Here is a 25,114-nt window from a genome sequence, read left to right as displayed (position 1 = left end):
CCAGTTGGTACTAACCACGACTTGATTGAAAGCCTAATGCCTTTTAAAAAAAAGGGGGGGGGAAGAAAATTCTATTCAAATTTTATGTCTGAAAGTGACATTTCCGGCCATTAGGTGCCATAATCATACATTTTAGAAGGTGGTCGGATTAAAAGAAAATAATAATTTGCCTATCCAAATAAGGTTTTTTGACTGCCGATCCATTGTGGTCTAAAAGCACATTTTTGACCATATCTTAATTAGCCAAAAAAAAAAAAAAAAAAAAAATTCCCTGTGAACGCTCGGACCCTCCGTCGGACATGTCGGACCCCTTGTCGGCAAATTTCTTTCTTGTCGGCCACCGTGTTGAACCTCTAGATTCCCGGTTTTTAATTAATTTGTTTGAAGGGCCAAATTATTTTAAAGTTTTGTCTACACTATCAAATTTCTTTAAAAAAAGAAAGCGTCACATAAAATGTGATGGAACATAGAGTTTAACACGTTCAACTTTTTTGATACAATTTGATATGTGATATGACGTCATCGTACCCATATATGGTCACATCATATTTTGTTTTGTCACATAAAATTTTATAGTGTAGATTGATGATCTGAAGGCCAAAGATAAACTCGGTCGCCGAGAAAGCAATCGTCGAATCTGGGTAAAACTCTTCCGCTAAGATAGGTCTATTTGAAAGTTCTTTTATTTTTTTCGCAATTTTAAATTGTACTAGGCCTGCACTCTATAGCAGTCATAACCCAAAATTTGGTTGCGGGAAATGTCTGTGTAGATCAAAATACAAACAATTTTCCAATGTACGCATGTGTATGACTGGAGCAGAGGTGCGCAAAGTGCGGCCCACCCCATGGGTGCGGCTCGCCAAGCAACATTGGCTAGAAAAACACCTTTTTTTTACAGCCCGACACCTATCATATGTAAAAAGTAACATAAGAATAAGTTGGTGTAAAAGAGTCTTGGAGGTTTTTGGAAGCACACTGGAAACATTAAATTTTGGGTAGGACCCTCAGTGTTAAATCAAAAAATTCACTTTGGCTCTCCGACCAATTTTCATGCCCACCCCTGGAAGAAAAATGTATTTTTATGAGCACTGTTTGTTGATACATCAAATCTTTATTACCCATATAAAGTAAAGAATGCTATTAACTAATCACGTGAACAAAGCAAAATACAGAGATGGAACTTAAAGCAGCACAAAAAGTCGTGGTGATGCTAATTCTGTATGACCTTGAAAAGAAGGCTATTGACGAAACACAATGATCAGAACAAAACACACACAGGCAGGACTTAGCGACATATAGATTCCTGTATGACTTGAATTATTTGCACAACAATCGAAAGGTATTTTTATAAGCACTGTTCTTTGGTTCATACCTGTTTATCAATAAGTACGTTTACGAATTTTATTTATTTTTTTAACGAATTTTATTGACGATAAAACCCAATAGACGTATTGCAATAACATAAATTTAATTGTGTTTACCTCTTGATTTAACAACGGGCTTCTTCTACCATGTCAATAACCTTAAACATTCTTGGAATTGACATAACATTTCTGATGTAGATGTGTATAAGAGACAGATATATATATAGCTCTGTTTACAGGGTTTAATTTTAGATCTGCGTGAGGCAGGCCATGAACGTGTTTTGCTTGTTTGAAGAGGACCACGGAAAGTACTCAGTGATCGATTTTTGGTGTTATTTATTGTATGCCCCTTACCCCCACCCCCTAAATCTTCCACTGGAAATAGGCCTAGGCCCAGGTTTATAGGTAGGCTATTTTGTTTCATGTCAATTAGACAACAGGATTATACAATACAGTATATCTTGTAAATTACACAATGATGATTAAACCAGATACTGTTCTTGAAAACAATAAGGATGTAAAACTCACACGTCAAAAGTGTCAAATGTTGTCTACACAAAAACTGTACTTTAAGAGTAAGTCTACTCAGGGAGTTGTTATAGTGCTATAACACCTCCCTGGTCTCCTGAAGGGGTGTCCACAATGGAGATGTGCACACATATCAGTGTACTGTGGTCACTGTGTATGGGGTTGCCTGACAGCACATATCTGCTGACCTCGATAGAGATGTGATTGATAGCACGAAAGTTTCCATGTTCAAAGTGCATCTGCGCTTAAACTTTCTTTGTAGCTATGCATTTGCGCGATGTGACATAGAACTACCCTTTCTATGGAATTGAGTATATTCATTTAATTATCTCAAAAAAAAAATTGTGATGTAAAGGGGGGGGGGGGAGTCGCAGGCGCTCCCCCTAAATCTTCCCCCTGATGACAGCCCCGCCCCCACCAACCCTAAAGTGGGGAAATTAAAATTGGCCAGCGGGCCGCCAAGAACCAGGACTCTAGATGGCCGGAATGGTAGGTAGGCCTCTCTCGGACTTACAGGAATATAATATACCTTTTTCTTAATTTTGAAAAATGTATTCAGGCGCGGACCAGATATTCCTCCCCCTCCCCTTGAATCCGCCACTGCCCGATTTCAGCTCCGAAGAGGCTCAAAGAATGGGGAGGGGAAACCCCATATAATTTATCAGGACGTGTGCAGAATCCACGGGACCAATCTGTGACCATCGATATTATTTTTCGCACTGTACAGCACAATACTCATTTATTTCTCTGTGACACTATGGGCCACCGTAACATGTAAGCCAGTCGCATCCAGTTGGCTCAGCTCAAAAAATATAGATTCTTTGATAGCTATTACTGGTAGGCCTATATATTTCGCTCAACTTATTCATAGAAGCCATAGAGCTGATGGAAAGTCCCTGGATCTTTCTTTCCATTTTACGATTACTGCAAACTCACCAAACAAGTAGGCCTAATGTAGGCTTATTAGAATTGTTTTCAAGAAGCATTGTAAATTGTGAAATTTCAACAAGTGAGACGAACTTATGGATTTCAAAGCATACTGGCATCTCACTAAGTTCATCGCTCCGCTAGCCTTGACTATTGTTGCAGTTGATGTCTCGGACCAGGTAAATAAATTGTTTACGTATGATCAGGAGAGGGACTAAGACAAAAATCAAGGTCACGAAACAGATAAGGCCTGACCTATAGCACACCTGTCAAGGCACTGGCTTGCTGGAGATTTCTTCTGGATTTGCTTTACTTGGGGACTTTTATACTTGAGGTCACAAACCTTAAAAGTAGTCAAGCGTAGATGTAACCATAAAACTATTTTCTCTATGATAACATACAGTACACGCAAGCACTCACCTATGAAACGCCAAAAATCACAAACAATTAAGAGGCGCATTGCGAAAGTCGAGTGGCGCGCAGTGCAAAAATAAAGTGTGGGACTCCCGCGAGATGCGTGAGACTTGACAGGTACGTCTGCTGTAGACCATTTTCGCAAAATTTGAAATGTAAATTTCTGATAACCTGGCAACTCCACTGAGGGACTTCCAGAGCCTACCTAGCTTCCAGAGCCTATCGCACTTCGCGCTATGTAGTTTACCATTGTGCGCGCGGCTCTCTATTCGACACAAAGTAGCTGCTCAGGCTTGGCCACTGAAGCTAAAAGTAATAGTGATCTGGTCTCACAGAGGTCAGACACAGTGGCGTATCTAGGGGGTGTGCGGGGGCCCCCCAGTCACCCCACAAAAACAAAAATCACAGTCAAGTAGTTAAAAATCACCGGAATTCACCTTATTTTGTGAAAAGCACCCCTCAACTGACCATTGAGCCCCCCCCCCACTTCACCTTTGGTCCCCCCCCTCCCATTCACCACCCTCATTTCAAGAATTCCATTGGTCAGACAATTTAGCGGGAACCAGGGAGGGGAGGTCATCCCTGGTCAGTGGTGGTGCCAAGAATTGCGTGACGGGGGGGTCCAAGGTCCCCGATAGGTGGGCTGGGGGGGGGGAGATGTCCCGACGAAAAATTTTACAATTATGGGGGATTAAATGCTTATTTCAACAAATATGGAGAAAATACATATATTTTTTTCTTTTACCCCAGACGGTTATTGGGTTATTGGGCTGTTCCAAGAAATTAGAACATATTTTCTTTTTAATTTTAAAAAAGAGCTTGTTTAGGGTTGTTTTGGGGGAGGGGTATTCAATGTGTTATAACTTTTTTTTAACTTTGTTTTACCCCCGCCATGTACTCTATTTTCACCAGGTTTTGAATCGAGGATTATCGTCAGCGAAGAATGCCACCGAGATGCTTGCCATATTTGGTATAGCGTATACACTCACACAATTTGCCTCGGGACCTTTTCAAGAATTCAAAAACGTTTCTTTGGTGCTGGTGCACAACAAGAAGGAGGCAAGGATTGGGTTGATAACGCTGTTCCTACTCTCTGCAATTGTCATCACACTCGCGTTATTAATTGGTAATCAATATTTTTTGAATAATTAAATAAGAGATCAAGGCTGTTCCTACTCTCTGCAATTATCATCACACTCGCGTTATTAATTGGTAATCAATATTTTTTGAATAATTAAATATCTAAAACATTTATTTTATAAACCATAAAAAAAAAAATAATTAAGAAATTAAATTGTTCATTGTTCAAGGATAATAATTTTGTCCTATATTTGTTTTTTTTTAGCGTATACCGACTTTGGGTATTTTATAACTCATACGCTATACCACTTAGATGAGGATGTGGGCCAAGCTACAAGAAAGGCCGTACTGATGCTGAGTTTCGTCCCCCTTTTTCATGGAATGGTAAGAATATAACATTACTGGAAGAGGAAAAAAAAGTTGTAGTAATATTTATTCTTCCCACCCCCCCGCAATTTTAAATCCTGATTGGTGTACAAATTAATTTGATTTAATTATGTTTTAATGCTCTAGTCCTGGTATGTGATTGGTGTACAAATTAATTTGATTTAATTATGTTTTAATGCTCTAGTCCTGGTATGTAGCAGGTTACCTTTTGCAGCTAAAACACACCGCCCTTGTTGGGTCCGCATCTGTGATAGATGTTGCTGTCCAGGTAAACCATGCAATTGTTATTTTTTCAATGTTTGTTGAATACAGAAAAACAGATTCAAAGGAGTATGTAATATACAGTAGGCTGTCTTCTCTTTTTAGATAGGCACTGTGTTTGGGTTACTAAAAATGGATATAGCAAACACAAGACCAGTGTTAGTTCCAGTCATTGCTGTCTATACTGGCATCTTGACTCGGTTCAGTATACTTTTCATTGGATTCCTCATTCACAGAACAGTGAGAAGGACGAACGAAACCCAAACAAACGTAAGGCGATTAATGTTGAATAGTGTGTAAAAAAGTGATAGACTTGACTCCTTGACCTATGGGAGAAAAGCTCACACTTTTTTCTAAAACGTTAATTATTTGTTAGAATTTCTTTTTGATGATCCAAAAATATTTGAATAAATATGTTAACTTACGTTTTATTCTTGAGCTTTCATTGGTTTTTAACACAGCTTAACCATGGAGAGTCCATGCATCTTGGGAACGATTTTCTGAAGTTTCTGAAGTCTCTCTGTCGTTAAAATTATGATAATGAGATACAGTATATTGATTGTTATTATTACATATTTTGGGATAATTTCAGCTGCTCAAAGTTTCTTTCCTATTCTTATTTCTGTTCCTTCAAATATTTTATTTTCCATTCATTATTGATAATATACTTAAAATTAATAAAAATAGGGACTAAAGAACAACCTAGGCCTAGAACCTTTTTAAAAATTGTGTACATTGTGTACTCATTTTAACACAATTCAATCTTTCTAAATTCATAGCCGGAGTTGGCCGGTCACAGCCACCACTGGATAGGATTTCTTCATAAAGGCCTCTATGAATAGAAAGTCTAGTAATGATGAAGAACTGAAGCTGTCTCTTATACACATCTAGATGTGTATAAGAGACAGGTCAGAATGTTCCCAAAAAATACTTGCAGAACCCACTGCTGCTTGTGGATCGGATTCAACACTAGTCACTAGGCGCAAGCTCAGTAGTCTAGTGGTTATGGCACCAGGCTAGTTATTGGAGGTTGTGGGTTCGATTCCCACCTGAATCACTTGCATTTTTTTTAAAGATATTTAGGAATGTACCGAGTATTTGGTACGTTAACATGTCAGGTAGGGCAAAAAATCACTCCTGTATAGTATTAAACTCTTATGTCTTAACATTTTTGGAATTATTCTTCTTTACTTCCAGAACCTGTCTCTTATACACATCTAGATGTGTATAAGAGACAGGCATAGTGTCTAGCTCCCGAGGGGGCATAGACACAAAAACTGGCACTGGCATTTTAGCAGCGTGTTCAAGCGACGCATTCGCTGGAAAAATGAAGCGGCTTTATTAAAAACTATTTTCTCCATGATGAAACGTCACTTTGTTATTTTTTTTTATTATTAATTTCGGACGGCTTCGCGGCCCTCCAAAAATGTTTCGCGGCGGACCGTAGTTTGCGGAACGTCGTCCTAGAGTTCCTCATCGGAGCTAAAAAGTTGTTAATATATTATTGGCTATCTTTCCATTCAGTATATCTAATAAATGACATACAGTAGGCCTATAATTGTTATGGGAAAATTCGAGGAAGTAATTCAAAACATTTTCTATAAATTTATTGCCCAAAAATGGCCTGAATCTGGTAAACAAATGAATTTAATAATTTCGCGCCCCCACCCCGACATATATTATCACGACTTCCTTGAAAGCTAGGCCAGCTGTGTCTGGCGGGCGGTTCTCAAGCCCCCTGTGGCCACATGCTTAAATTTATTATGATTTTTGTCACTTGTCCATTACTGTTATTATGGCTCTATTCCTATTTTTCGTTTTTTTTTTTTTTTTAATTTATTGATGTTGCTCATTGCCTTATTGAATGGTTTTTTTGTATGTAATTTTTTCTTAAACAACAACTACTTCTCATGATGCAACAGAATTAGACTATATGTTTTAATTATCTTGGATTGTTTAGGAAAGCAGTTTGAGTATTCTACGAGTGCTCATGTTCTGGTGGCCACTTGCAATTGTCCAAGCTGTCCAGAAAATCAGCCGACCGATCATCAACCTGTTTGTAGCCAGAGACCTCGGAGGCTCAGATGAAGCTGTTCAGGTTCGAAAAATATTTGTCTAGTGCAGGGGCTAGAACCCCTCCTGGGGCCAGGACCCCCTCCCTAAAATAGCGCTATAAAAGAAAAGAGGTGAGAGAAAATAAGTGGTATGCAAGGTGCTGCATTATACCTTGATAAAGTTGTAATTTGATATAATGATATTGACAATAATATCATTATGGTTTCAGAATTTTTCTTTTTTTGATGGTGTTTTTATTTTTTTTTTCAGGCCATAGCCGTACTAACCCTAGTGCACCCAACAGGTAGAATTACATTTGGTTGGTTAAATGAGCTGAAATCTCTTCAGCCAGCCTTTTTGAGGGTATGAATTGAAACATTAACATGTATGAATTTACATAAAAGTATGATATTGTTTAATATCAAATATAACTTCTGTATAATACTTAATTAATAATAACAATACTTAAAGTCAGGCTCTGGCGGAAAAACTTATTTTGATTAATAGTCTCTATAACACTAAAAAATAATTGTGAACAGCTTAAAAGATACAAAATTTTGAATGCAGTGTATAAAAATGAAAAAAAGTGTTATGCATTGCTATGTATTAAACTAAAATAAATCATATGAAAAAAATATCATATGACTAATGTTTTGCCCTACCTAAGTTGTTATCGTACCAAATAGTCAGAATGTTCCCAAAAAATACTTGCAGAACCCACTGCTGCTTGTGGATCGGATTCAACACTAGTCACTAGGCGCAAGCTCAGTAGTCTAGTGGTTATGGCACCAGGCTAGTTATTGGAGGTTGTGGGTTCGATTCCCACCTGAATCACTTGCATTTTTTTTAAAGATATTTAGGAATGTACCGAGTATTTGGTACGTTAACATGTCAGGTAGGGCAAAAAATCACTCCTGTATAGTATTAAACTCTTATGTCTTAACATTTTTGGAATTATTCTTCTTTACTTCCAGAACAATCAGGTCACTCTTGTACACAGAAGACATATAAGGAATTTTGATATATGCTGTCTCTTTCTTGTATTAATGGTAGAGTGAATTAATTTAATAGCCAATCAATCACAATCAATTGGTCGATCAATCACCAATATACTGATCACTTAATAAATTACAAATCAATCAATTACCATTGATTTATCATTAACAAATGAAACCAACTGTCAACAAATTGACCAACCAGTCAATTGACCATCAATAAACTGATCACTTATTGAACAACTACCAATCAATGCATCACTAATCAATAACAACAGTGAACTCAAATATTAATTTTACATACTGGAGTAGGGAAACATATGAATTCAGAGTGTATTCATTTATTAATAGGAATACAGGAAAGTGTATATCTAAACATCTAGAAACCAAACCATTCTATAAAGAAGACCATCAGACTGCACCCGCCCAACCCCACTTCTTTCAATGCACCTGCAATGAATCAGTGAATCCATCAGTCGATTGATTGATTGATAAATTGTTTTACACCAACAAAACTCATTATGACTTTATACAGGATTTGAACCCAGGAAACTGGCATTGGAAGCCTAAAACCCTAACCATTATGCCACTTGTTTGATTTTCAGATTAGCTTCAGCTTATTTTTGATTCCAGGAATTGTCACAAGTTTCTTCACTAACAGTTTAGGTTTATCGGAGGAGGTTGCACTTATGTGTATAGTACCATTGAAAATCTTCTCTGTTTTTCCATTATTCAGTAAGTTGCACTTAATATTATTTTAAATTTCGTTTACACTAAGCCCAAATAATATTGTTGTGCTGCCCATCAATCAATGTTTGGTTGGATTTCTCCCTTTTAACTTAAAAAAAAAATGGGACTCATCTTCTGCTATATTACTAACATTATTTGATTCTTTTTTGTTTACGTAGCTGTATGGCGTTCCCACAACACATCTTGGTTGCTCATGATGAAGAAAACTACTGTACTGTTTCCCAGTGCTGTTGTGAGAATGGTTTTCCTAATCATTGTTTTGATTGTCTTTCCAAAGATGGGGTAAGAACAAATCTTGTACATCCAATAGCCTGTGTAGTGCTCTGGCGGTAACATCAGTACTGCACATCGTCCTGGGTTCAGTTGGTAGAACCAAGTCTTCTCCGATAAGGAGTTATAATATGGTGTGCACTTTAAAGAACCCATTGCATCTTTCGAAAGAGTAGGGGGTTACCCAGGTGCTATGGCTCATAGTCCCTGTGATTGTTGTGGACGTGTAGCTACTAAGTGCCTCTTCATGGCGGCTGGTAGTACATACGAAATTCAGCACAACCACGCGATATTCTCATACATTTACTGGCATATCACACCCATTTGCAAATCACAGGTAATGGATCTTTTTGCTAAACCCCGCCTCTTGGATGTTGCTAAGCCCCACAAAACAATAGCGTAAAAATGTATGTATGGTTCTTACAGGCTAAAACTTTTTCTTTTGCAGACTCCATGGTGCTCCATTAGGCGTTACAGCACTACTTGCTGGATTTGCTGGAGAAACTATATCGGTTCAAATAGCATCATTTATCACAGAATACAGAATGGTACGTCGCTAACCTTTTGAAACTCATTTGAATATAAATTGGCCTGTAAATGCACACAGTGACTACTGCCAGTCTTAAAAAACCTATACTCTAATTCCCTAGGATTTCTGTGCTTTTGGACGGCAGCAATATTTAAAAGTGCATTTTTATTACTTTTTCTATGATTTTTTTTGTTACAGAAAAGGCACCAGCCAGCTATGGTATTAGGAGAATCAACTGAAAAATCACAGTCTAGTAATGATGAAGAACTGAAGGATTTACCTCTTTTAAATGGGGACACAGTTCACCAAAAAGATGAAGTACAAATTGAGGAAGGAGAAAATGATGAATTAATTGAAATGCAGCAAGTAAATACCTAATACTAAGTAGTAGTACAGTATTTCAATATACGGCTTCCAAAATATGATACAGTACATTGTAAAATACATTACTATGAAAAGAAATTATTTATACTGTATATAGCATTACTGCAAAGTGGTTTAGAATTTGTCTCTATCAAATCATGATTTATATTGTTTTATAAATTGTTTGAATACTTTCATATCCATAATGTTAGACACAATGTTTTTTTAATTGTTTGTACAAGTAAAATCATTGAATATATTTTATACCTGTCATAATAAAATCTGTATTATTATAATAATATGTATTAATAATTACTGTACTATGTTAATTTTTTGAATACTTTCATATCCATAATGTTAGACACAATGTTTTTTTAATTGTTTGTACAACTAAAATCATTGAATATATTTTATACCTGTCATAATAAAATCTGTATTATTATAATAATATGTATTAATAATTACTGTACTATGTTAATTTAAAATGCTAATTTTTGTGAAGGGTTAAATTCAAATGCACAATGCAAGAGCTCTGTCCAGATTGTGAAATTTTCTTTTGACAAAAAACTGTTGTATGCCCATATAGAGTCATGATGTGCCTATATATGGTCATGATGTGATGTCATCATGACCATATTTAGGCATGTCACATGTTTTTATATAGTCTGGACCTGTTATTTACTCATAATTATCTACGGAAGCATTATGCATATAATTTTCGTTTTTTTTCACTCTCCGATGTTCAGTGTACTCTTCATCTAGGTCTACAATTATTTCTTTGCCTACCTGGACCATTCGATATTAATTATACGAATACAAGGATAGTAATAAAACAATGAACTCGTAATCCTATGCATTGCAATGGCCTTTTGCTAAGTTTAGTTGGAGCAATGCACCCGCTACGTCATCACAAATTTAATTTAGAGCGTCTACGTAACGGAACGAAGGGGAAATATAAGGGGTGGATAGCGCCCCCCCCCCCCCCACCCACCCAGATTGTCAAAATTATAAGAAAAATGAGGAGATATTGAAAATTATAATCAAACTAGCGGTATTAGAATCATAAATTTTCTTACCTCTGCCCCGACTATAGTGGGATGAGGTAATCTACATCCTCTATGTGAACATCCCTCCCTGGGCCCCCTCTATTTCGAATCCCCGGATCCGCCACTGATACAAGTATAACTGAGAAACAAAGGCGGCAATATAACGGTCATTTATGAAAAAGGTTCAATATTAACCTACAATGATGGGCATATTAAAACAATGTGAAAAACAGCATGTTATGAAACGGACACTACAAACAAATATAAATATTAAGAGTACAATAAAACGGTCACTATAAACAATTATAAACATTAGCGTGTAATATTAGCAGCCAGGCCTGTGATTAATTGTAAAAATAACGGACACCAATACACCGTAAATGTACGGTATACAATAAAGCGAACGATATAGCCTAAATACAACATATTAATTTCAAGGCAATATCTTTGAAAGTAATATGGATTTGCTGGTAGTACTGTATTTAGTTTGTAGTCAGGCCAATATATGAGGGGAGCATATCGCATACGTTATAACAAGGCAAACAAATAGTTTATAATTGAAGACGTTGATGGTTTTCAATGTCAAACTGTGGAAAATGTAAATATCTTAATTACCGCGATATCAACCTAACGGTGGTTCGATAATGGTCCATCCGGGGTTCCCTACGATATTACGCCGCATACGCCTGTGACGTCATAGCCGAGCGATTCAAAAATTGAATTGTACTCCCTATTTATCTGAAACGATGTTTACATTGCGATAATTTATTGTAAACATAATATTAACAAATTAAATTAATTTTCAGTTGGAGTACGCTTGAAATAGGCTTATCTCTTTATTCATTTCTCTTTACTTCGGACTTACATAGATACTATAATTTTGTTAAAGGGGAGTTGCAGTGGTCTACCAAGAAAATGCGCGGATGCTGCACGCCACCACCCCAACCCGTCCCAACACAGCAAAAAAGCTTGCGGCCCTCCCCAATCCCCAATTCCAATGAAAATGTTCGGAGCCAAAAAAAAAATCACATTCAAGTATTGTTAAAAATCACCTTATTTCACCTTATATTGCGAGGTAGCACCTTCCTCACTTAATTATCGACCCCGACTTCACCTTCGCGGCCCAGCACCTGCTAGCTTTCTCCCTCCCAATTTCAAGACTCCTAGATACATAACTGGTTCCATAGCAGTTTCTTAACATTTTTGAATCGCAAATACAATGAATAGATGCAGATATAAATCGATTATTATTTAACATTAAGTTCAGATAAAAAGTTTTTATTTACTTGCATGTTTGGTAGTTATTTTCAAAAGAACCCTAATCAATATTGACCGTCAAAATGCATTGTCCTTTGCTACGCGATGTTGACCGCCACAGGGAGCCGCAAATACTTCCATACTAATTACTTTTTTTCAATTACGAGCAAAGCTTCGCTCTGGACAAGTTGAAAATTATTAATTCAAGTCGCCAAAGCACCAAACTTAGTCTGACGAAATGTAAAACTGGCCAATCATAACAGTTCAAGAAATACGCGCTTGTCCCACAAACGTATGTGTTTATGTAACTTTAAGCCTGGCTATAAAGAACGCAAAACGCGACGACGCGCATGCAACGGTTCGTCTTTAATGGCGGTCCCTTCAGACTGCCACCGGCAATCAGCAGACGGGGTCGCGTAGTCTAGCGCTCACAAGGAGCGGAGTTACTTCGTACGACGCAGTAAATGCCCGGCTGTACACTGTCGTTGCATGGGACCTTAGCAGCAACCTTAAAGCCGGTTTTCCTCAAGGCGAATTTATTCGCGCAAATCGAAAGCGTCGGTTCATGCGCATGCGCATTCACATCCCTATCGGAGTTTTTGCGAAGCGAAAAAATGCGCAACCAATCAGCGAACCGACACTTTGATTCGCGCGAATAAGTTCGTCTATTGGAAAACCACCTTAAAGGGACAGCGCTTGTACCGGCTCTCTCATTACAAATAGGCCTACAGTCTATAAACTAATTGTTTGTATTATTTTGCTATTAAAAGAATACCACTGTCAGGACAACCGTAGATGAACGCTTTAGAGATAAGCGATGAAAAACAAATATTGACCACATAACAATTCTACACAAATCATATTAGCAATACGCTGCATATCTGATTGTAGGTACTGAAATAGAAATATCTTGCACATTCGACTCAGTTGTTTGATGGAACTTGATAGACGAGGTACACTTTATAATACTGCTTCTGCAGACCGCAAATCTGTTTGAAACGACTAACATGAGCATCGACACTCGAGTGCATAAGAATAGACCTGATAGATAGTCTGATGCCGCGAAAGTTGTTCATTTTGCGAAATCAAAACGTGCAAGTTGTCAAATTGTCATTTGGAGTTCGCATTCGGCAGACGAGAACGCTGCAATGAACTTTCAAAATGCTGATTGTGATGATGTGCATTTTTATAATATGTCTGGGGCCAACCCAAGTGATCTTCTATACACAGATTGGCAAGAAACGGCGACAGTGATTTTGATGCCGATCTTGTTGGCATTTGGTTTAATCACGAACTTGTGTTTCATATTCATGGTGTATCGAGTACCAGACATGCGAATTACCATAAATATGTATCTTGTAAGCCTTGCGGTGGCCGATACCTCATTTTTGATCACGAGCATCAGCGATAAGCTAGTTCGTCATGCCATCTCTCCATTATATGGGGATGTCGGAGATCGTGGCACTGCAGGTTGCATACTAACATCATTCTTCATCAATACGGCACTAATGGCGTCCGAACTGCATATACTGATATTAGCTGTTGAGAGATATTACAGTGTCTGTCGGCCACTAAAAGCACACATCAATCCACGGAAGCGAGCACTTCGTCTTCTGACTGCTATCTGGTTGGTTTCTGCGATACTTTCCATTAGCTTTTCACCTGCATTTGCCAATTTCAGGCTTTACTGCCTAGTTCATTGGGACAGTAAGTATGTAGATCCCCCCGAGACATACGGAATCTGTCTCTCTGTTGGATACACAGACGAGACAAGTGATATTGACAGTGCGATTGTTTACTTTCAAATTACGCAAACGTTTGCATTTTTTGCATCAGTAATAGTAAGTAACGTTTTATACGTACTAGTTTTACGGCAGTTGCGTAGGGTTAACGCGTCTTTAGAAAATCGTGGGATGGCGCAGACGACACAATTCCGAAACGGACAAATAAGACAACACTTCAATCGCATGCTTTGCTTAAATGGTTTGGTTTACCTCGCCCTCTTGGCACCATTCAACATTTACTCTTTATTTTACTTTGTATCATATATAAATGACCATAAAAAACTTGTGGAACCACACGTAACTGCCATACTGGACACTGCGTTTCGTCTTCTAGGATATGTAAATTCTTGCATCAATCCACTAGTCTACGGCGCTTCCAACCCAAGGTATCGAAAAGCCTTTGTAGTTGCGTTCTCGTCTAAGAGATTGCCTGAATGCGAAAGTAAAAAAAATGGACAAAGTAGGCAAAGACGGCCAACGACTGGCAAAACAAACAATCCCACCATAGAAAATCTCACTACCTACAACACGTAATAATGAAAGTGATAAAGTAAGCCTATTTCAGAGGTCTGATGGTCTAGTTTTTTGGAAGACAGTTCATACTGTGTTTTGGATCATTTTACATACACGGACACAAGGGGGAGAGTAGGCCTAACGGCTATTTTTTTTTCTATTTACGAAAGGACTTGAGTTTTTAGATATCAGCAAATATTAATAAATAATAATAATAATTCTGGATTTATATAGCGCCTCAGGTTGACACAACCTCGAGGCGCTTAACAACAACAGAGAAGAAAAACCAAAACAAATGCAAATGTACCAAAAAAAAAAATATTATCAAATATTTGGTTTTAGTTAAGTTTAATTAAGTTCAAATTAAGTTTTCTTCACTTACGTTGGAATAACACGCCTTCGTCTTTGGAAAACATCGGTATGCCGCGAGCAGTAGTCGACAATACAAAAAGAAATTAGTTTAAATTGGTTAGTATGCATGCATGCATCTATTACTATTTAGCATGGTTGAACCTTTTATCATCGCAAGAAACCAGCGAATAGGCTACACTATGGTTTTAATGCCTCTATGGGCTGGAGACATTTCAGTGTGTATGGGCCTATATACACAATTTCAGACAATTCAAAACCGATAAGCGAGTCCTTGCATCAAGGCATTTTCTCTAATGATTGCATGGTGGCACAGCAACACAACGAAAACTTGATGTGGACCAAGTCGTCAAAGCCACCCTACACGGTTACAAGAAGATGGACGAAAATACCTGAATAATGACATACCATGTTTTGTAAATTTACGCCTCACACTTGGTTTAATCATGGAGGTATAATTATACCTCCATGGTTTAATCGATGAGAGGAGGGGAGTGGTGGTCATTTTGGCCTTCACATATTTATTTGGAACCCGTTAGTCTAAATTGACAACAGGCACTAGCAGAATATGATCACCACACTTCATGAATTTTACCACCGCGCCAAATCATCTAGATCTAAGTGCCTGACGTAAAGTAGCATCATCAGATGAAGAAATGTTTATACTGTACTTTAATATCATCTGCAAATAATAAACTAATTATAATCTGGGAACAGCAGTAAAATTATAAACAAAAATGATAAATAAAAGCGGACCTATAACTGAACCCTCAGTAACACTATAAAGAATGGGAAACAAATTTAAAGGTTGACCCTCAAAAGGAATTTGCTATCCTTCTCCGGTCCACAAATAAGACGACAGCTGATGTAAATTTCCATTAAAATATTTATGGAACTATGGAAAATATGTCTATGGAACTAACAGTTTGTATTATATTGCTAACAAGAATTACTACCATGACAACCGTGAATAAATGCCTTGGAGATAAATGATATCCATCTATGCACGTCGATCCAGACGTCAGACCGTACCTGATAAATGCGTACGGTACACTTGCTTACTTCTTCAGGCCATTATTCTACTTAAACTTACATCAATCTAATGATCAACTTTAGTACGCCATACGCCGTGAAAGGTATATAACATTAAACGTTACTAAGGTGTGTAAACATTTTTCATTCGGAGTTCACGTTCGCCGGACGAAAACGTTGCAATGGGCTTGCAAAATACCGATTGTGCGTTTTCCCTTAATATGTCTGGGGCTAACCCAAGTGATCTGCTATACACAAAATGGCAAGAAACGGCGACAGTGGTTTTGATGCCAATCTTGTTGGCGTTTGGTTTAATCACAAACTTCTCTTTCATATTCATGGTATATCGAGTACCAGACATGCGAATTACCATTAATATGTATCTCATGAGCCTTGCGGTAGCCGATGCATCTCTTTTAATCTGTAGCATCAGCGATAAGCTTCTTCGTCACGGCACATCTCCATCGTTTGGGGATGACGGAAACCGTGGCACTGCAGGTTGCATACTAATAGCATTTTTCATCAATACCTCGCTAATTGCGTCAGAACTGCACATACTGATATTAGCTGTTGAGCGATATTACAGTGTCTGTTGGCCACTGGAAGCTCACATTAATCCACGAAAAAGAGCTGTTCGTCTTCTTACAGCTATCTGGTTGGTGTCTGCGACAATTTCAATCAGCTTTACGCCTGCATTTGCCAATTATAGGCTTTACTGTCTACTTTATTGGGACAGCAAATATGTAAATCCTCCAGAGACGTTTGGAGTCTGTCTGACTGTTTCATTCACAGAAGACACGAGTGATATTGATGGTGCGATTGTTTACTATCAAATTATGCAATCGTCTGCGTTTTTTACATCAGTAATAGTAAGCAACTTTTTGTACGCGATGATTTTACGCCGCTTGAGTAGAGTTAGTGAGTCTCTAGAAAATCGTGGGATGGTGCAGACGATACATTACCGAAATGGACAGATAAGACAACGCCTCAATCGCATGCTTTGCTTCAATAGTTTGGTGTTTTTCGTCCTCTTGGCACCATTCAATATCAACTCGTTATTTTACTTTGTGTCGTACCTTAATGATCACAAGAAACTCGTAGAGCCACACATAACGGCCATATTAGACACGGCATTTCGTCTTCTAGGATATGTCAATTCCGGTATCAATCCACTGGTCTACGGTGCTTCCAACCCAAGGTATCGAAAGGCCTTTGTGGCTGCGTGGTCATCTAGGACATTGTCTAAAAGCAGAACTCTAGTTGTACGTAATTAGAAAGCCTACGACATCAGAAAACAGCAGAATGCCGTAAGCAAACGGCATAATATGGAAAAAAATCCAAAGGCAGTACACTTAATAATGTGCACGCTTCACACTATTAGAACTTAAAATACTCGATGCTATATATTACATAATCGGGAGGACACGCCAACAAGAGGGACGACAGGCCCGTATTATGTTTCAATTTTCATGTTTAAACTTTTCAACGACAAAGTACCGAGCAGTTAATCTCAGCTCTTAAAGTAAGACTCCCGAGGGGAAAAAATGTTTTGATATGTTGTAGCACTGATTTTTCTAAGACTGAAAAAAGTTGTCTGACGAAAAACTGGGAAACGGTGAATGAGATACAGATTTTTGAATATTTAAAAACTGGGGAAAAAGGTGTAAAAGGCTGTTACGCCCCTTAATATAAGGTATTCACTTCTCCCCCATCCTACCTAGGAGAAACATCTTGTCAGCCTAAATTCAATCTTTTCTTTTGTATTATTCGACATTAATTGGCTCTTTTTATAGGTAAGAATTATTATTTTATGTTTTGTATTTAATTTAATTGTATTTAATGCTAGTTACTACAGTATAAATGGTAACTAATAGTCTTTAACGAAAGAGTTAGTTGCAGAGTTCCGCTTTGATTTAGGATTTGCCTAAATAATTTTATGAACTTTTAAAATATATTTATTTGTTATTTTACTGTATGATAATCTTGTATGTATACCATTTGCAATAACGCTTGGTAATTTTGTATATTTTTTTATGTACAGTAAGGTTTTACAATCACACATTGTTCTCCATTTGATAATTATAAGGTCAGTAATGTGACTTACGTTATAGTAAATAGGCTTAAAATTCTGAGTGTATCAGGACTCTGGTGAACATTGGGTCATTCACTGGATGGCAATACACTTTTATTTTTGTTGACCTGGAGGCATTGAAGTGTGACTGTAAAATTGATGCTATTTTATTTTATGTTTTCCTTTCTTTTCTTTTAATTCTTTAATTTATCATTTTAAAAATAGACGAAAGCTTTCTAATGACTCTTATAATAATTTTAAATACATCTTCCCCTGAATTCGTGATAATTCGTTATCACGCATAGACTTGTGCGTGACAAATTTATAGTCACGCATGAGTTTCTGCAAAATGTGTGTTTTATGTAAAATCAATAAGTCCCGTTGACATATATGAACCTACTGTATTAAAAAAACCAAGCTTATGATGATAACTGCTTACATAAATGTCTCTTCCTTTATCGTGCCTCAATGAAGAGCTGGTTTTTATATAAACAGACACACTGCAGAAAGGAAAACGCTTACGGGTGTCTATAAAACGAAGACAGCACTTCAATCGCATACTTTGCATAAATGGTTTGGTTTACTTCTTCCTCTTGGCACCATTCAACATGTACTCTTTATGTCATTTTGAGCATCAGTCGCCAACACACTTGTGTGTTGGCGACTGATGCTCAAAATGACATAAAGAGTACATTCAACATGTACTCTTTATGTCATTTTGAGCATCAGTCGCCAACACACAAGTGTGGACCAACATCTAATGGCCACAGTGATCTTCACGTTTCGTCTTCTAATTTATTTCAATTCTTGCATCAATCCTCTGGTCTACGGCGCTACCAACCCAAGATATCGAAAAGCTTTTGTTGTTGCGTGCTTAACTACAAGATTGTCTAAATGCGTAACCAAAAACGCTGGACAAATTAGACAAAGACCACCAACGAGTGACAAAACCAACACTCTGATCATGGAGAATCTCACTACTGACAACATGTAATAAAGAAAGTAATAATGTAATTCGATTCAAAGGTCTGAATTGGCCTAGTGTTTTGGAAGACAGTTAATACTGTATGTGCCACCTCCAGTCACACAGACATATGGAGACTGCCAACGATTGACAAAATGCATGGAATGAAAATCATCATTTAATTTGATTTCAGAGCAAGCAAGCAGTCTCTAAATACATAAGATGTGTCTAATTGCCCACACCAAAGCGTATACATAGAACAAGAGAACTTCTAAAGCCACGGGGATACTCGCGTCTATTTACGAATAACTTTTCATGATTATAAAATTCTGCAAGTGCTGGTTTGACGTCAGTTGCTTCAGCAGAATTACTACGGTGCTTCCAACCCAAGGTATCGAAAGGCCTTTGTGGTTGCGTGGTCATCTAGGACATTGTCTAGAAGCGAAACTTAAGGCTGGACGAAATATGCAAGAACCCCCAACGATTGGCAAACTATTAAAAAAAAACACACAAAAAAAAAAACCAATCCCAATATTATCTCACCATCTTCATGGATTAAACTGATCATTTAATTTGATTTCAGAGGTTTGAAGGCCAAGCAGTCAGTACCGTATGTAGGGACGTATCTAGATACATAATAAGGTGTGTCTAATAGCAAAGATAATAAATAGCAGAAGATATAGCAGCTTCCCAATAAAGTGGAACATCCGTTCAAAAGGCATTGTGGGTAATGGAGAGCAATTTTACCCCATCCGTGCGGCGGCGCTATAGTAATAATAAAGGCGCCGCTCTGGTTTGTTTGTTTCCTGTAGATTTTCCACTTAATAAGATATTCAAATTTTACCCCATCCGCGGGAGGGCGGAGGTTCTATCAATTTTAATGCAAATACGCGGAACAGCTCATTCTTCTGCTATTTAAGTTCTTTGCTAATAGTTGTACATACGAACTACACGAGTGATATACGTGGCTATTTCCTATTTACGAATAACATTTGGCAGGCCCGTATTATGTTTCAATGTTGATGTTTAAACTTGTGAACGACTTTTTTTTCTCTTTAGTGGGAACTCCCCTTTTGATTGCTCCTCACTTTTTCACATAGGCCTACATAATTAAAGACAATTCTCATTCATTTTACAATTTTTAAGAAACTTTTATACCGTCTTAAAATATAAGCCTACAGTAAGTAAAGTTACCCATACATATTTATAGTCCAATTGGAAATTACAAAAGATAAGTTTTGAAAAAAAACAAAAAAAAAACAAAGCTTAATGCTTAAGGATGTTTACCAAATCATAGCTTTAAATAGAAATCATTGAAATGTAAATTAATTGTTTTCTTAATAGTTAAGTAGGTATTGTGAGGGTATTTCCCCGCGGGACAAATATATACGACGCAAATTTACTTATTTGGCCTCGCCACATGGTTTCACTTACAATCTGCCTTGTTACAATTGTATACCGTATATACATTTCTTTGTACAGTAACTGGTTAAATTATTTAAATGTTTTGCATACCCATGTACCATTGGCAATCCAAGCTACAACCCTGGACCGACACCGTTATATAACGTAATTTTGATAGTTTTTTAATGAATGAGATTATCGATAGAGGTGAGAAGATATTATAGCCTTATGCGTTTTAACTCGGCGGTTTAAAGTACATTGTCGTAGTTGGTTAGAAAAATGCTGCCTAGACAGAAGTAATTGAGATGTGTATATAGTTAGGCCTGCTTATGTCACACCTCTATGTATTAAAATGCGCAATTTAGTTTTTTTCAAGTTGAATAAAATTCACAAATTTTAGTTGTATTGTACAAATGACCTTTATTTCACTTATTAACGTATGCATATATAATTACGTTACAATTAGTTGTCAGCTCAAAAATGTCTGCTCTGACAAACAGAAGTAATTTCAAAATGTTACAGCGCCGCCTAGTTTTCAAGTTTCATTTTCTGATCATTTATTTCAGTTTAAATGAAATTTAATTAAATTTGTTTATAGCAAAATAGCATTTTGTTATCAAGTGCGTTTGGTTATGTCTGAATATTATATGCTCATAATAATATATAGATTCTTAAACAATTTTTATTTGTTTTCATTCATTTGCCTGCGTATTGCGTTTGAGGGCCAACCCGGACAGCGTCGTACGGCGCAGCCCGACGCGATTTGCAGTTATAATTTTAAAAATCTGAATGCATCGCAAGGTGTATTGCATGTCCACAAAAGATCAAAAAGCTAAAAAAGTGCATTTTTAGGTTGAGTGGGTGTTTCATGACAGGGCAGAATGAGTTCGAAGTTTTTCTATTAATTAATAGAATGCAGAATCTAAGCATTCAGGAAGGAGGATCCACAGACCACCACCCTTTCCAATTAACATTTGTTTATTCGAAAGCAGAATGAAAGTTTATGTGAACCGCCGACAAAACTACCGAAGTAGTAAAAATATTCGTTAATTCTGTAGTTTCAGCTTTCAATTGAATGTTTTATTTAGACATTATCTGGCTTTTAAAACACTAAAGTTGTACGTAATATGGGTATTTATTAACATTATTAGAAAACTTTCAACCAAATTCCCCCCTTAGTTTTTAGTGTCTGTCCTACTTATCACATGTCTTTAGGCCTGTTATTTTAAACGTATTCAAGCCTTATATGCCACAATTCGGGGATCCATCTGCTTTTTCTACTAAGTACATTGCCATCTTCTCTAAATTCGGAGAAATATATCTTTTAACACTAAGATTAACCCCTATTAAAGGGACTGTAGAGCCTACAAACAAAATGAAAAATTCAGCCACAAATGTAAAAATACCTACAATGTAAAAAGAGTGTACCCATTTCATTTCATTTTCTTACACATCGGTATATGCAAGCAATGAACGTTTACATTTGCGGTTGAGATGTTATGACATTTCAGCTAAAATGGAATGTTTTTACATTTGTGGTTAAATAGATCTTTACACTTGTGGGCAAATTTTGTTACATTTGTGCTTATTTTAATGGTGGTTGACATGTTATCACAGTGGCTATTTTTTAATTTGTGGTTACAATGTTTTAACATTGGTGGTTATTTTTATATTTGCGATTGATTTTTACATTTGTGGGCTCTACAGGGCCTACGGTTTATTGTCCCTATCCGAGAAGACGTGTTCCAACACCGGAACCATCGGTGGCACGCTGTTGCAACCAGCGCCTATTTATCGGTCATTCAACTTCAACATTCAGAAGCTGCAATGAATTATAATTTAAAGTATACTTTAGGGTAATCATTATTAATGTATCACTCTTTGAAGCATACATTACTTTTGAAAAATTAAACTGAAACATTCAGCTTTAATAGTATGTTTTCGAATTAACATTATTTGTTTAATCGAAAGCAGAATGTTTATGTCAACCGCCGACAAAGACTATCGGAGTAGTCGAAATATTCGTTACAATGAATGCTGTAGTTTCAGCTTTCAGTTGATTGTTAATATAGACATTATCTAGAGTTTTTGATGCCAAACTTGTACGTAATACGGTATAATGTATTACCCTTATTAGGAAGCGTTCATTAAAATTTCTCCCTTAGTTTTTAATGTCTCTCCTTTTATTTCTCAAATATCCAACCTCTAAATGCATGTTTAGGCCTATTATTTTAAACATATTCAAACCATATTTGCCAAAATTCGCAAAAAAATAGTACATTGCCATGCTCTCTAGATTCAATGACATTTTCCCGGGGAAATATACATTTTAACACTATGATCAAGCCTATTACAGGGACTGTAGAGCCTACAAATGTAAAATCAGCCACAAATATAAAAATACTCATTAATGTAAAAACAATGTACCCATTTCATTGATTTCATTTCATCTAAAAAAATGATTTTCTTTATATATAACGTCATAATTGTTATATTCATTAGAGCGTATCTCGCTTATCCTTGATCGATCGTCTCCCAAGCTTCTGTATATCATAACTGAGACAATTTTCTTTCATAATTGTGCCTTTCATTTTCATCGTCATTCACTTAGGCAAATCTTTATTTCATTTCGGTGAAATTCTATGATTTATCATAAATCGATCCCGCCAGAGGGCGACAGACTGGTTTACAACACTGACACGAATAGAAAACTATCATTATTGCGTATCACTTAAAATTCGTCGGTGACGAATAAATCTAGTTTATTTCTTCTCTTTTTATTGATTCTCCCCATTTATTTTGAATTTTCAATTGCGTTCTTTTACATATTTTATATACATCAGTATATCTAATCCATGCATGTTTACATTTTTGCGGTTGAGATATTATGACCTTTGAGGTAAAAATGAAAATGTTTAAATTTGTAGTCTAAATGTTTTTACATTTGAGGTTCAACATATTTTTACAGTTATGTGTGATTTTTTTTAAGTTTGTAGATATTTTTACACTTGTGGTTATTTTGATTTTTTTTTACATTGGTGGATTCTACACTACCGCCCCCTCCCCACCTCCAAAAGAAAAGAGCTCGTTTCCTTCCCCAGTCCCTCCCTTCCATTGAAAATGATCGAAGCCAAACAATCAGCGCTCAATTAATCTCAATTGGCAAACCTTACTTCACTTCCCACCTCCCTAATTCAAGATTCCTCGATACGCTAATTGTATTAAGTTCAGGTAAAGTTTTTACTTTCATGATTGGCAATTCTTTTTGTAAATATCCATATTGTTATTATTGACCATCAAAACGCATTATCAGTTACGACGTGATGTTGGCCGGCGCCATAGGGCCCACAAATATTACCTGCGCATCAATGTATCTAGGTAGCTTTGTTTTGACAAACGTCATTCAAACATAGCAGAATAGTGCTCCTTTGGGCCACTATACTCCAATAGGCCTATTTCCCTCATTTTTTTGTTTTACAAACAAAGCTTCTTTTTCTAGACAAGTTTAAAATAATGTACTTATTCAAGTCGTTACAAAAACAACACATTGAGTCAGAAGAAATGCACCTTTATTAAATACACTTACATTAAATAGATTAAATTTACTTTTACTTACCACTTAACAGTCATATTGCAAACAGATGATGATAATAATAACAACAATATCAACAATAAATAATAACAGTAACAACAATAACAATTATACTATAACAATAATAATAATAATAAATAATAATAATAATAATAATAATAATAATAATAATAATAATAATAATAATAATAATAATAATAATAATAAAACGGTAAGATAATTAATTAGCACCAAGACCTTGGCATTATTATTAATTCCAGGTTAAATATTATGAAACGTGAACCATTAAAAAAAGTTATGGGACGTTACAAAGATGTTGATGCTATTTTGCCACTAAGACCTATTATTGACACAACCGGTCACATTTCGATAACAGTATGTATTATACTATCTTAGGAGTAATGCAATGAAACTTAACAATTGGCCAATCATATTAGTTAAAAAAACCGGTAGTCCAAGTGGTTTAAATTATAACAGCGCGTTAGGTGAACACACCCAACATTGCTATTCAATGCAAATACTTTGCATATGGTTTGTTTATTGTTATTATAGGCCTAGTATTGAAATAACAGACAGTAAGTAACAATTCTCTGTTACATTATGGATGTTTTTGTTTTGAATATTAGGGATGTTTATGACGTGATCGTCCGTAAAACTGAGAGTAGCTTCTACTGTACGTGTTTACCTACGATCAGACTGTCGGTCTGCAGGACCTTAGGAGGAACATCAAAAGGGCGGGGCTTCAGTTTGCCAACACAAAGCCCTACAGTATATATACTAATTTGTTGTATTATGGTAAAAAAATTCCACTGTCAGGACAACCGTAGATGAATGTTCTAGAGATAAGCGGCTAAGACAACGGTCTCACAACTATCTACACATACTATATTAGTAATACACTTCATATTTTAATGCAAGTACCTCTTCTTGAATTCTCGCCTCAGTTGTTATATAACTTGAACGACGACGTACACTTAACTGATTCTGCAGACCGCAATCCATTCCATTTCTTCTTCCACAACAGACTGAGCTTGTAAAAGTTATTTAACATTTTAAGCGTTACTAACGTGTGTAAACGTTTGTCATTCGAAGTACACTTTTGACAGCCAAAAACGTTGCAATGGGCTTGAAAAATATCGATTGTGCGTTAACCTATAAT

At 36.5% G+C, this 25,114-nt stretch overlaps 3 protein-coding genes across 8 annotated transcripts in view; all 3 read left to right on the top strand.

The window, feature by feature from the left end:
• The window catches only part of LOC117101500 (progressive ankylosis protein homolog), a 24,473-nt gene extending 13,613 nt beyond the window's left edge, over positions 1 to 10,860 (top strand). The window contains exons 1-12 of one of the 6 annotated variants that reach the window (XM_033241466.1): positions 2,726 to 2,998; positions 4,146 to 4,359; positions 4,579 to 4,697; positions 4,885 to 4,968; positions 5,067 to 5,231; positions 6,922 to 7,059; positions 7,287 to 7,379; positions 7,991 to 8,065; positions 8,617 to 8,746; positions 8,920 to 9,043; positions 9,480 to 9,579; positions 9,759 to 10,860. In XM_033241466.1, the coding sequence (XP_033097357.1) occupies positions 2,915 to 2,998; positions 4,146 to 4,359; positions 4,579 to 4,697; positions 4,885 to 4,968; positions 5,067 to 5,231; positions 6,922 to 7,059; positions 7,287 to 7,379; positions 7,991 to 8,065; positions 8,617 to 8,746; positions 8,920 to 9,043; positions 9,480 to 9,579; positions 9,759 to 9,938 (1,506 nt within the window). In that variant the 5' untranslated portion in view covers positions 2,726 to 2,914 and the 3' untranslated portion in view covers positions 9,939 to 10,860. Of the gene's footprint in view, positions 1 to 2,725; positions 2,999 to 3,517; positions 3,571 to 4,145; positions 4,360 to 4,578; positions 4,698 to 4,884; positions 4,969 to 5,066; positions 5,232 to 6,921; positions 7,060 to 7,286; positions 7,380 to 7,990; positions 8,066 to 8,616; positions 8,747 to 8,919; positions 9,044 to 9,479; positions 9,580 to 9,758 lie in introns of those variants that run through there. The other 5 variants (XM_033241469.1, XM_033241467.1, XM_033241471.1 and 2 more) reach the window with 5 other exon arrangements.
• A 2,422-nt stretch (positions 10,861 to 13,282) lies between these two features.
• Positions 13,283 to 14,904, top strand: LOC117101520 (somatostatin receptor type 5-like). Its single transcript, XM_033241499.1, has one exon. The coding sequence runs from the start codon at positions 13,375 to 13,377 to the stop codon at positions 14,542 to 14,544; it is 1,170 nt and encodes a 389-aa protein (XP_033097390.1). The 5' UTR covers positions 13,283 to 13,374; the 3' UTR covers positions 14,545 to 14,904.
• Positions 14,905 to 16,145: 1,241 nt separating this feature from the next.
• LOC117101513 (neuromedin-U receptor 2-like) lies at positions 16,146 to 17,198 on the top strand. The gene has a single exon (XM_033241491.1). The coding sequence runs from the start codon at positions 16,146 to 16,148 to the stop codon at positions 17,196 to 17,198; it is 1,053 nt and encodes a 350-aa protein (XP_033097382.1).
• The last annotated feature ends 7,916 nt before the right edge of the window (positions 17,199 to 25,114 follow it).

This window comes from Anneissia japonica, unplaced genomic scaffold (assembly GCF_011630105.1).
Source record: "Anneissia japonica isolate Jap-2015-1 unplaced genomic scaffold, ASM1163010v1 scaffold287998_len430063_cov162, whole genome shotgun sequence".
Classification (NCBI taxonomy): Eukaryota; Metazoa; Echinodermata; class Crinoidea; order Comatulida; family Comatulidae; genus Anneissia; species Anneissia japonica.
This window is presented reverse-complemented; position numbering and strand designations above follow the sequence as displayed.

Bases quoted from the DNA above. Each gene is read 5' to 3' on its own strand.
- LOC117101513 (XM_033241491.1), top strand. From the start codon at position 16,146: ATGTCTGGGGCTAACCCAAGTGATCTGCTATACACAAAATGGCAAGAA.
- LOC117101520 (XM_033241499.1), top strand. From the start codon at position 13,375: ATGAACTTTCAAAATGCTGATTGTGATGATGTGCATTTTTATAATATG.